General features: G+C 50.2%; 1 protein-coding gene across 1 annotated transcript in view; it reads left to right on the top strand.

Annotated features, from left to right (window-relative positions):
* The first annotated feature begins 2,863 nt into the window (after positions 1–2,863).
* Positions 2,864–13,238, top strand: part of B3GLCT (beta 3-glucosyltransferase) — a 118,898-nt gene continuing 108,523 nt past the window's right edge. Inside the window, exons 1-2 of the mRNA XM_086330781.1 lie at positions 2,864–2,938; positions 3,703–4,051. Coding sequence (XP_086186907.1) covers positions 2,864–2,938; positions 3,703–4,051 — 424 coding nt within the window. The remainder of the gene's footprint in view (positions 2,939–3,702; positions 4,052–13,238) is intronic.

The raw sequence follows: 13,238 nt of genomic DNA, 5'->3' as shown, positions 1-13,238 counted from the left end.
TCTCTTCTCCTATAGGCGATAAGATTCCCCTTGTTTCCCTAAAGGTTAAGGCCTCAGGTGAAGTGACTGATTTCTTCCCTAGAGTCACGTGTGCACTGACTCTGGGGGAGTGGGGCATGGTTGTATGTGTGCTCAGTCCGTCAGTTGTGATAGACTCTGTGCGACCCCATGGACTGTAGTCCCCCACCAGGCTCCTCTGTCCAAGGGAGTTCCCAGGCAAGAATGCTGGAATGGGTTACCATTTCCTCCTCCAGGTTATCTTCCTAACCCAGGGATCAAACCCGAGTCTTCTGCATATGCAGGTGGGTTCTTTACCACCGAGCCACCCGGGAAGCCCATGGGACAAGATTAGTGGATGGTTATATGATGGGTCTGATTATCACAAAGACCCAGTTTTAGACATTCTACTCCACTGTCAGACCTCAGGGTGGATTTTAGTTTGGGAAAATAACCCTCAAGGCGCATGCATAATTCATAAGGCCACTTTTCTGTGTGCAGAGGAATGGTCCTCCTGATGCCCTGTGAGAGGACCCTGAGAATGGGGAGCTGGGGTCTGTCCCCTGGTCTTTGCTGGCACCGGGCAGGATGCCCACGCCGGGCTGGGCAAGAAGCCTGCACCCTGTCACCACTGCCCCCACACCAGACACCTCTGAGCTTTACGGTGTGCATGTGAGCTTCTGTCTAGATGCCCTTCTTTTTGCTCGCAGCCCAGAACCTCCTATTTCCCCTTTAAGACCCTGTCCAAAGGTCACGTCTGCTTTTCTAATGACCAAAACCTGTGGCCCTGACAGAGTCTGTTTTCCCCTCTGTATGTTCCAAAGTGTTCCCACCTGTGCTATAGTGTTTCATTATGGCAGGAAAATTACTTCTGAACTTGAAAAAAAAAAGATTGTATTATTTGGCTGCTCCAGGTCTTAGTTGTGGCACATGGTATCTTTAGCTGAAGCACGTGGGATCCGGTTTCCTGATCAGGGATTGAACCCAGGCCCCCTGCGTTGGGAACCCAGAGTCTTAGCCACTGGGCCACCAGGGAAGAACCACTTCTGAATGTTTCTCTCCTTCTCACTGGACTGGGAGTTCTTACACCCAGGACCATGCTGTCTGCTTCTTTGTATCTGCCCCAGAGCTGAGCAATGGGCATGCCAGCTAGAAGGCGTTCAGTGGGTCAGCGTTGGTTGAATGAATGAATGCAGTCCAGCCTTTTGGGCCTAATGTATAGTTATTAAGTGATCAGAAACCACCTTTGTAATAATCTTATAAACCTATGAGATTATTTGGTGATCTATGGTTTTCTCCATATAGTATTACGTTCTCCTTTAACATTTAGGAAATTCTTTTTAAAAATTACCAGTCTGTCTCAATCACGATACGATAGCCCCCCACCCCCAAAAGAGGTGACTCCCTGGTTCTGCCCTGCACAGAGCAAGGGCATGCTTTCAGGGGCACGTGTGGAGGTGGCACCTGGAATTCAGGTGAGTGAGCCCCAGGAAGAGAGTTTGACCGGCTCATTTTCATGGTCTTACAGTGAATGAGATGAATTTTTTTTCTGTTGAAAGGTCTCCCCTTAGTGGTTGGTGGTTCAGGTGGCAAAAGAGGCACGGAGGCAGATGGTGTGTTACTGTGAACACTGGTGTCCCCACAGGCACGTCTTGCTCTAGGCAACTCTCAATCTGTGATCGGATGGGGAGGGAGCACTCCAAGCAAATCCACTGATCATGTGACTAGAGTAAGTGTAGAGTAATCCTTTTTAAAATGTGAGTTATGGAGCTCTGTGATGTGCCATTTATCTGTGTCTGCCGTGGCAAGGAAGCACGCCAGGGCAAGTTTACGACTTGGTGCTCTCAGCTGTATTTAGAGCTGTTTCCCACACCTTTACTACACATGGATGAAAATATTAAGCACCTAGAGTTGCTTGTTATCAAACATGGAGTAGATATGTGAACACATAGAAAGTAAGCTGCTTAATTTCTAGGTTTCTGTGTCTGTTTAAACACTGTAATGTTTTGTTTCGGTTTGAGTGGATTTTTATTTATGTATTTGGCTGTGCTGGATCTTAGTTGCATCATGTGGGATCTTTAGTTGTGGTGAACTCTTAGTTGCAGAATGTGGGATCTAGTTCTTTGAGCAGGGACTGAACTCAAGCATTGGGAGCACAGACAGAGTTTTAGCCACTGGACTACCAAGGAAGTCTCTTGTTTTAATATTTAATATCTAATATATGCGAGAAAGGTTTTCTTGGAAGAAAGCTGAACAGCTTTGGAAATTGGAAAACTTCTAGAACTCTAAACCAGGCAGGTGAATTTTAAAGAAAGATAGAAGGGATCGATGCAGTCAGTCATAAATTTGCAAAGCTTCACTAAAAAATGGAAGGAAGGAGTCTTACATTTCTTTTCCCTCCCAGAAACATGGTGTTGACAGGGGGCCACAAACCTCGGCTGAATGGAACCAAATGGCACTATTTGCATCCACACAAAATATTCAATCTCCAGTTTTAAGACTTCAATGTAAACCAAAGAGGAAAAAAAAAAAAACACACACCATTGCCTCCAGACATCTTTTTCAAACAATTGTAGCAGCTGTTGTAAGGGCAGATGGCCATACAGGTCCCAGGCACTCAAGGTCAGACCTCTGGGAGAGCATTCACCTTTTCTGGTCTAAAGACAGCAAACATTCAGCACCTGCTTCTCTGTCTCACCCACATCTTACTGGCATCCCTAGGGCCTGGCACTGGTCTTCACTTGATGTTCAGCAAGTGGGTGGATGCTACAGGTCCACGTGGAAGATACTGGTGTTCAGAGGGTGCTTGGTGCAGTGAGAGGCACAGAGCGGGCATCCAAAAATATAAGGAAATAGGAATGAAAATATGGGCGTGACCTTCAGGAGGCCACAGGCCGGTGAGCGCAAGCACTTGGTCCTGCCTCCTTCCTGGGAGGCAACAGTGGGTTGAAGTTTCTGGGGGAGGCGGGCGCGTGTGTGTGTGTTTGTGTGTGTGTGTGGAGGGGTGTGTGTGTGGAGGGGTGTGTGTGTGTGTGTGTGTGTGGAGGGGTGTGTGTGTGTGGAGGGGTGTGTGTGTGTGGAGGTGTGTGTGTGTGGAGGGGGGTGTGTGTGTGTGTGCGGAGGTGCGTGTGTGTGTGTGTGTGTAGGTGTGTGTGTGTTCCACCTGGGGGACTTTGCCAAGGTTCCAATGTAATTTATTTTTTAAATAAGACTTTTGAATAAAATTACACCCTTCCTCTTCCATTATGGTGAACACTTAAACTTACATTTACACAAACTTCAATTAAAAGCCAAATTCCAGGCCTAAGCTATTGGCAACACTCCCTTTCAAAAGAGAATATGAAATAAATTAGTTGAGCTGATTAAAAACACCTTCATCAAAGTAGAACTGTTGGTGCCAACAATATTAAGAGTTGAATTATTGATTTTTTTTTAAATAACAGATGGTACATTAGCAGGGAAGAAAAACGATTCTCCTTCCTCTCCTTCCTTCCTCTGCTGCCCATCCCCCTTTTAGCTTCACTTTGGCGATAAGAAGGGACACTGACCTATTGCTGGCAATCGAGGAAAGGGAGGTGATGGAGCAAGGCAGGAGCGCACGAAGGCAGAGGATGGGGCCCAGGTTAAATGCGAGGAAGGAAAAGGAGAAATGGAGACCGCAGGAAACAGAGGTCAGACCCCTGAAGGAGGCCGCTGTCCCCGCAGAGGGGCGGACACCTCTATCGGCAGCCCGGCCCCGGGGGACCTCCAGGCCACAGCCACGAGCCGGGCGGGCGCTGGAAGCGCGCACAAGGGCGCTCCCGCTACCGGCCGCCAGAGGGCGCGTCCGGAGCCGGCGCGGGGCCGGGGAAGGGAGGAGGGGAGCCGCGGAGACGGGTCAGCCGCGGCGGCAGGGGCGGCGGCGGCGGCAGCGGTGCAGCTCCGCTCCCCGCGCGTCTCCGGTCCCCGCGCCCATATAGGGCGCGCAGCCCCGCCGCTGGGATGCTGCCGCCCGCCCGCCGCGGCCGCCGCCTGGCGCTGCCGGCACTGCTCTCGCTGCTCACCTGCTCCCTGGGTAAGTAGCGGGCGGCCCGGGCGCGCACTGGAGAGGCGTGGGCTCCTCGGCTGCAGCCGCCCGCGCCCCGCGTCCGCGCCGGGCGGTCCATCCCTGCCTTGCCCCGCAGGCGCCCGCGCCCCGCCGTCCCGTCCCCGCCGCGCCTGCGGCGGCAGCGCCCTCTCCCGGCGTCCCAGCCGGCCCCGGCTCTCCGGGATCCCGGGACCGCGGGGTGCCCCTGGCCGGCCTCTTTCGGCTCGCTGGGGTCCCGCCGCCGCTCCGGTTCGGCTCGCGTCTCAGCAGTTCCTTCCGCCGGGAGCGGGCGGCCGGCCGGGCCGCGAGGGCGCGGCGCCCACCCCCACAGGAAGCGCGGAGTGAATGTGCAACTGCGAGAAACTTTGGAGCGAGGGAAGCGGCGGCCGCGGGCCCGCCCCCTTGCCTTCCGCCCGCGTCCCGCCGGCCCTCCGCGCCCCGCGCTGGCGGCGGAGGCTGGAGGCGGGCGGGCCGGCTTTGCGGCCCGGGCTCCCGCGCGCTCTGGCCCGCGTCGCCCGCCCGGCCCGCGAGGTCGGCCAGCGGTGCACCCCCCCACCTCTCCCGGGGCTCCCTGTGGGGTTCTCGCGGAACTGCCCGGGCCCCCTAGGCTGGGGTGTCCACCGGGTCCCAGCCCCTTCTACCGGATCCTTGACCAGGAAGGGAGGACCGGGTGCCCGGCTGGGCCTCTGGGTGTCGGTCGGGGGGCGGGGGAGGCTGTAGGGAGTCTTCCGAACCCTGCATCTTCCTGGGGAAGAATTAGAGAACTCTGCAAACAGTGCTTGTCTGCTGCTGCTGTAATGCCCCTTCCCATTTTTTCTTCCGTGCTCCTCGCAAGAGCATGCCCCCCCTTCCCCCAATAAAATAATGTGATAAAAGTTAAAAAAAAAAAATCATTGCAATTGACTTTCATGGTTGAGGTGTGTTCAAGTTTGAAACCTTGGAGGAAAAATATTCCTATTAGCGTGCTTGGGGTTGTTGTCATCTCAGACTTTTTGTTTCCAGCCTGTTAAGAGGCAGTGATTTCAGATTTTTAGAAATGGCAGAATGGTGCGATTTCGGAAAAGACGTAGCGTCATCGTGCACTGCTGTTTCGGTAGCCCACCGGAACCTTGGCAGCCGTTTCTACTTGGACTTAAGACTCTCGGAATGAGGACCTTGACTGTGTGCCCCTGGCCTGTCTGTAGCAGTTCAGTAAGTGTGGGAAAAGCCAGTGAAATTAATTGGTAATTGTTCACACGCGTGATTAAGTAACAATGTAATTAAAAATGTTTGGGCACCTTGGGCTGCGAAGGCTGTAATTGGCGGTGGGGACGCTACTGAACTTGGCGGGGATCTGCTTTAGCAGAAGAGTGCATCGCTGGGGTGGGGGCGCCCGGAGAGGAGGGGAGGTTGGAGGGACGATGAGACTCCCGGCTGCATCAGTTGGCCTGCTGCCTGGACGTTTTGCACCTCACCAAATGGGGTGGGTGGGAGCTGAAATTGGCGTTCTATTTATAGCTCTGCACTTTGTAACTGCTGTACTGGGAATGTAATATTTGTGTGTAATATATTCACTATAGGGGCTGAAGTGCACACTTGTGTTGCTCTGTGGATTTGTTTTTCACTGCAGGAAAGGGAATGTCTGCACTCGATAATATATTACCCGACATTCAGAATGAACTAAAATGTCCACACGTTCTTAAAAGATGTGTTTTAGCTTTGTGAAATTGTCAGATAAGCACAATAAATAAGATATAAGACCTATTAAAAGGTCCCTGTGAAACATTTGGTTTTGTGAAGGGGATTTCATGGTCGGTATAGACAGGAAGCTGTGTTCTTCCAAATCTGAAGTAAATCACGAGTTCCTTTTACTGCGTTCTGCTTTGATGTTGTGGAAGGACAGGGAGAAATAGAAAGGTGTGGTACCCAGCCTTCATATGTCTTGAAATCAGGGTTCTTGGACTCTTGTTGAAATAGAGAACATGATAGGCTTCCAAGGCATGAGAACAATTCAGACAGTATAAAAATACCTGAAATATTCCCTGATTAGTGGACTTGACTGTGTATACTTTAGTTCTCACACAAGCGTAGTGTATTCATTTAAGCTTTCAGAGAAGTCAACAAGAACATTTATTTTAAACCCAGATGGTTATACAGACAAAAGTCACTGCAACTTCAGTTCTAAAGTCCAGAGCCAAGACCAGACTCAGAAGATTTATTCATGCCTCTGGGTCAGCCACTATGTGGCTTCTCCTTGCTTTGAGTCTCGGTTTTTTTCCTATAAAAGGGGAGGCATAGACTTGATAAAATACTAGAACTTTGCCATCTCTTACAGTGTCAACTGGTTTTCTTGTGGCAGAGTCTATCCACTATCCCCCAAACCCTTAGTTTTTTCCTGATTCAAAAAACCTCTTAGGGGTCCCCAGGCCCCAGGCCAGGGGCTGGTACTAGGCTGCACAGCAGGAGATAAATACCTGGTGAAGCTAAAATCATCCCCCCCCCGACCCCCCGCCAGGGAAAAATTGTCTTCTACAAAACTGGTCCCTGGTACCAAACAGTTGGTGACCACTGTCTTAGATAATCAGCAGTGTTACAGACTGAGTTTTGTCCTTCAAATACATATATTGAAGCATTGATCCTCAATATGACTGTATTTGGAGATGTGCCTTTAAGGGGGTAATTAAAGTGGCTCTGTTGTAAAGAATCCGCCTTCCTAGGCAGGAGATCAGGGTTTCTTCCTGGGTCGGGCAGATTCCCATGGAGAAGGGAATGGCAGCCCACTCCAGTATTTTTCCCTGGAGAATCCCATGGACAGAGGAGCCTGGTGTGCTACAGTCTATGCGTTCACAAAACAGTGGGACAGGACTTAGTGACTAAACAACAGCACAACAAGGTTAAAGGAGGTCATAAGGGTGGGGCTAATCTAGTAGGACTCTAAGAGGTAGAGACTCCAGAAATGCCCACAGAGAAAAGGCTGTATGGGGACACGGGGAGAGCTCATCCAGCTTCAAGCCAAGGACAGAGGTCTCAGCAGAAACCAACACTGCTGTCTCCATGGTCTTGGACTTCTGGCCGCCAGAAGTGTGAGAAATAAGTTTCTGTTGTTTAAGCCCTTGCCCACCCCACCCCCCATAGTTTCTATTATGGCAGCCCTAGCAGCCCTTGCTGACAAAGGTCTGTCTAGTCAAAGCTATGGTTTTTCCGGTAGTCATGTATGGATGTGAGAGTTGAACCATAAAGAAAGCTGAGCGCTGAAGATTTGATGCCTTTGAACTGTGATGTTGGAGAAGACTCTTGAGAGTCCCTTGGACTCCAAGGAGGTCAAACCAGTCAATTCTAAAGGAAATCAGTCCTGAATATTCATTGGAAGGACTGATGCTGAAGCTGAAACTCCAGTACTTTGGCCACTTGATGAGAAGAACTGACTCATTGGAAAAGACCCTGATGCTGGCAAAGATTGAAGGCGGGAGGAGAAGGGGACGACAGGGGATGAGCTGGTTGGATGGCATCACTGACTCGATAGACACGAGTTTGAGCAAGCTGCAGGAGTTGGTGATGGACAGGAAGCCTGCCGTGCTGCGATTCATGGGGTTGCAAAGAGTCAGGCACGACTGAGCCACTGAACTGAGCCCACTAATAATACAGGGGATAAGGGGAAGGGTGGAGGAGCAGTGGCGGCAGCAGTGTGTCTGGTGGAAAGACATCTTCAGCGGCCCTTGCAGACAGGGGTCGCCAGTGAGCTGTCTGCAGGGAGTTCTGAGTGCGTCTCTTGGTAAAGTTTATTAAAAATGACTGACCCGGCAGTGGTGCAGGCCTTCTGCCGTTTCCTCCTCCTTGTTGCCTGTTATGTGAATCTGATGGCTGGAGCTGCGGTGGCCATCTAGTGACCATGAGGTGACCTTGAAGACAGAACCGGTAGTTACAATGATGGAGCAGAAAGGATGGTACCACCTGGGTGCCAGGTAGATGTGGAGCACTGTGCCAGCCCACCGTTGCCTATTTCCACACATGTATTGCATGAGATAACAATCTGTCTTGTTTAAGCCTCAGTTGTTGGGTTTTTTTTTTTACCTACATGCAGCCAAACCTAATTGTAATTGATACATCTGTGAAGAAGCTTATTTGAACCAATGATAATAGATAGTAGCATTTGTCTTTCTTATCCCTGTTTCTACTGAGTCACGATTATATTTCTTAGCACCTGCCAAAATCAGGGATGATTTTCCACTCTGAGCCAGGTCTTGCTTGGATTCTTTTCATGGCAGCGAATCAGACACGTTAGGACCCCAAGAGTCACACCTGGCTCCAGGTTGCTTTGTGCTCTTCTGTTTTGGATTTTTAAGCCCTTCTCTTATTTCTTCAGCATTACTCAGATATTACCAGCACAGATTTTAACTGTCTGGGTGGATTCTTTGTTGTTGGACACCAAGCTGGTGTGGCCCCCTTGGTCACCAGCTTGATCCAGAAGTTTGCCTGTAGCCAGTATTCAGGCTCTTGGGATGAGGGGGTGGAAGCAGAGGGAGGAAGAGCAGCTGTGTCAAATGTGGGTAGAGGAGGGGAGGAGATGTCCTGACCCTTGTGTTCAGTGTTTCTGAGGGAAACACTGTGGGCCTGGTACTTAAGTCATAATTATTGACCTCATTTGGACCATTAGGGGCCAGCTTTTTTTGCTTTTCATTAGAAACATTATTTATAATAGTTTACAGATGTTACTTGAGAAACCTACATGCAGGTCAGGAAGCAACAGTTAGAACTGGACATGGAACAACAGACTGGTTCCAAATAGAAAAAGGAGTATGTCAAAGCTATATTTTGTCACCCGGCTTATTTAACTTATATGCAGAGTACATCATGAGAAACGCTGGGCTGGAAGAAGCACAAGCTGGAATCAAGATGGCTGGGAGAAATAACCTCAGATATGCAGATGACACCATCCTTATGGCAGAAAGTGAAGAGGAACTCAAAAGCCTCTTGATGAAAGTGAAAGAGGAGAGTGAAAAAGTTGGCTTAAAGCTCAACATTCAGAAAACGAAGATCATGGCATCTGGTCCCATCACTTCATGGGAAATAGATGGGGAAACAGTGGAAACAGTGTCAGACTTTACTTTGGGGGGCTCCAAAATCACTGCCGATGGTGATTGCAGCCGTGAAATTAAAAGATGCTTACTGCTTGGAAGGAAAGTTATGACCAACCTAGACAACCTATTAAAAAGCAGAGACATTACTTTGCCAACAAAGGTCCGTCTAGTCTAGTCAATGGTTTTTCCTGTGGTCATGTATGGATGTGAGAGTTGGACTGTGAAGAAAGCTGAGTGCTGAAGAATTGATGCTTTTGAACTGTGGTGTTGGAGGAGACTCTTGAGAGTCCCTTGGACTGCAAGGAGATCCATCTGGTCCTGGGATTTCTTTGGAAGGAATGATGCTAAAGCTGAAACTCCAGTACTTTGGCCACCTCATGCGAAGAGTTGACTCATTGGAAAAGACCCTGATGCTGGGAGAGATTGGGGGCAGGAGGAGAAGGGGACGACAGGATGAGATGGCTGGATGGCATCACTGACTCGATGGACGTGAGTTTGAGTGAACTCTGGGAGTTAGTGATGGACAGAGAGGCCTGGTGTGCTGCAATTCATGGGGTTGCAAAGAGTCAGACACGACTGAGCGACTAAACTGAACTAAACAGACGTTACAGATTTTTAGTTCCTTGAGGCAGTACCAAGGGCTTCCCTGGTGGCCCAGATGGTAAGAAACCTGCCTGCCAATACAGAAGACCTGGGTTTGATCCCTGGGTCGGGAAGATCCCCTGGAGAGGGACATGTCAACCCACTCCAGTATTCTTGCCTGGGAAATCCCATGGACAGAGGAGCCTGGAGGGGGACTACAGTCCATAGGGTCGCACAGAGTTGGACACAACTGAGGGGCTGAGCGCGCACACACACACCTTTCCCAGTATAAAGGAGAAGTCACAGTAGGTGTCAGGGATTCATTAGACCTCTTGACTGAGTCTCCCTTAAGGCCACGTCTCAGAGGTCTGATCACTAAGCTGCTTCCAAAGAAACCAGGTAAGGGCTGATTTGAACTACCAGAACATGTTAGTAAGTTTTACATAGTATTAAAGGGAAAAACCAAACTCAGAGTTTCTTCATCTGTTCAGAAGGTGTTGAGCATGTAGTATGCGCCAGACACTGGGGTTGTTGCAGGAAGAACCCGATATAGCCTGTCTCTACCCTCATGGGGCTTGCAGTCTCGAAAGGGAAGGTGACACTGAACAGGAGCACCAGGGGCAGGACCGTGGTCTGCCCAGTGCTGTGGTGGTGTCCAGGGCGCTGTGACAGGTGTTTCAGGGACATTGTTCCGTCGCTCAGTCGTGTCCGACTCTTTGTGACCCCATGGAGTGTAGCCCTCCAGACTCCTCTGTCCGTGGGATTCTCCAGGCAAGAATATTGGAGTGGGTTGCCATGCCCTCCTCCAGGGGACCTTCCCCACCCAGGGATCAAACCCACATCTCTTGTGTCTCCTGCATTGCAGGCGGATTCTTTACTGCTGGGCCACCAGGAACTGATGAGGCTTTACTGGAAATCTGGAGCTGAGGTTCTCGATGGGGAGTGGGGGTGGGGGCGGTCATCTTGCCCCCTCAGGGAATCCTTGTCCATACGGAGAGATTTCAGGACTGTCACAGGGGGTGGTTTGGCAGGGGCACTGCTGAGCAACCCATAGTGCCATGGGACATCCCCTTCCCCCCTCAAAGAATCAGCTTTCCGGTCCAAACGGGCAATAACGCCAGGCTGAGAAGCCCTGACGTTTCTCAAGGCAGGGCCTTGGATCTCAGACCTGAAGGGGAAGCAGAGCTCAGCTACCATGGGGAGGATGGAGGGGGCCAGGACAAGGCTCTGGCTGGAGGAAGCTGGTGGAGAAAGGGCGGGACTGGACAGGGGAGCGGGCTGGAAGGTCCATGGGGGCCTTGCAGACCAGCGTGGAGATTTTGGACTCGGTCCTTAGAGTGGTGGGGAGCTGTTGCAGGGCTGTCATAGGGAGTGATGTGATTTGACTTAATGTGTTAAGAAACTCAAGCTGGTGGTTCTGTAGAGCAGGGATGGGCGGGGGCTGGTGTGGACGTGGGGGACGAGTGAGGAGGCTACCAGAGTCAACCTGGCGAGAGCTGATTAAGAGTCAGAGGTGCGGTGGTTGGTCAAGTGGGCCGAGAGGAGGGCCAAGGATGAGTCACAGGCTCCCGCTCTGAGTGTAGGTGGAGAGCAGAGCTGTTTACTGATACAGGATCTGATGGAGAAGGACCAGATGTGGTCAAAGGGAAAAATTGTTTTATTGTAGTTAAATATATATATAGCATAAAATGAATCATTTGAACCATTTTTAAATGTACAGTTCGGTGGCATGAAGTATCCAGACGGTTTTCTAAAGTTTGCTTTTAATTTTAGGGGGAGGCGAAGATGAGTTCTGTTTGGACAGGTTGAGTTTGGGATGCCTGTGAGATGCTCAGGTACCATGTCCAGTAGCAGTGAGATCCACTGAGGGTCTGGACCTCAGAGGAGAGGTCTGCACCAGAGAGATTTAAGGGGAAATTTGAATTCATTTCTTTCTTTTTTTTTTTAAAAGAAGAGAGCCTTGATTGACAACAAAAACTTATTTAAACATTTATTAATACTAATAATGTCTGTGTAATAAAATTGGAGAAGCCAACAGGCTTTATCTGTAAAGCTGATCTGATGTAGAGCAGCAGGTTTAACCAAAACAAATGAGTTAAAGTATCATCAAATACGATTTGAATGCATCTCAACTAGAGCAGTGCCAGTCTCTCCTAGGGATACAACTTACTTTCACTCCTAAAGGAATATTTTATGATCTTACAAGGTGATATGTTTTGGTTTACATCATTGCTTCCCATAAGAAGCTCAAGGCTCTTTACACATCACACTGAATTTATCTTCTCCAGATCCTCGAGGGTGGATAGGCAGGAGCTTGTTTGTCATTTATGAAATGAAAGAAGCAAAGGAAGATAAATGGCCAAACCCAGTTGGGGGAAGGGAAAAATAAAAAAAGACAGGCGTTCTGTTGCTTTGAGTGGGTGTCAGACTTCAGCACACGTGGGAACACTTCAGGGTTTTAAAGAGTCTCCTTTGTTAAAATGCAGATTTCTGGGTTCCAGCTCCAGCTTTTGCTGGTTCAGGAGAGCTAAGACAGGGCCCCGGGGATCTGTGTCTTTAACAGGGCGCCAGGTGAGTTGTGTCTGCTGGCACGTTGCAGAGCCCTGTTGAGACCACCCTGGCCCCCAGGTCTGAACTGGGACTGTCACTGGTGGTTCCCGTGCACATCTGTAGAATGTAAAGGTGATTGCTGGTTGCTTTGTCTTTTAAGGTGCAGTAAGGAGCTGTTACGGGGAAAGCAGAGTGTGGAGGTGAGGCCTGATACTTGGCATTCAGGGGCTCTGCCTTCTTGGGAAGGGAATGAGAAACCCCAGAATTGGAACTCAGAAGTCTTCCTCTGGTTCCAGTATTGTTTGGCAGATTTATAGATGCTACTGAAGGGACTCTAGTACCTGGAGCGTAAGTCTCAAAACCTGAAGTAGTGGGCTGTTGGATCAAAGGTTTTTGGACTATAGATGAGTTCCTGGAATGTCTCAGACTGTGGGTACCATGGATTCAGCGACACTGACCGGTGTGCTTTTGGGGACCCACTTGTTTTGTGTGGCTCTGCTGGGTCTTCGTTGCCACACAGGCTTTTCTCTGGTTGGGGGCTCCTCGTTGTTGCAGTGCACGGGCTTCTCATTGCGGTGGCTTCTCTTGTGACCGCTCCCCGGCTTCAGAGCACAGGCTCGGTAGTTGTGGCCCTTGGGCTTAGCTGCTCTGTATGTGGGATCTTCCCGGATCAGGGATTGAACCTGTGTCTCCTGCATTGGCTGGCGGATTCTTTACCACTGAGCCACCAGGAAGCCCTGGGACCCACATTTTATATTTCAAAACTAAGATAGTAGAAGTCAGGCATTAAACGAGCCTGGCAGTTGACTGCTGAATGTTCTCCAGCAGTGTAAAGGGAGTTAGACGGAGCTCTGACTTCCTGTGTTTGCATGTTAGCTCTCCCGGACCCCTTCCAGGTGTTCTGGGGGTGGGTGTGTGCACAGGGTTCTTCTGCCCTCACCCACGACTCCGCCTGTGGACCCTGCTTATGACTTCGTCGCCAAACT

This window comes from Bos grunniens, chromosome 12 (assembly GCF_055505025.1).
Source record: "Bos grunniens cultivar Pamir isolate PY7600 chromosome 12, Bosgru_T2T1.0, whole genome shotgun sequence".
Taxonomy (NCBI): domain Eukaryota; kingdom Metazoa; phylum Chordata; class Mammalia; order Artiodactyla; family Bovidae; genus Bos; species Bos grunniens.
The sequence above is the reverse complement of the archived record's forward strand: the minus strand, read 5'-3'. Positions and strand labels throughout refer to the sequence as shown.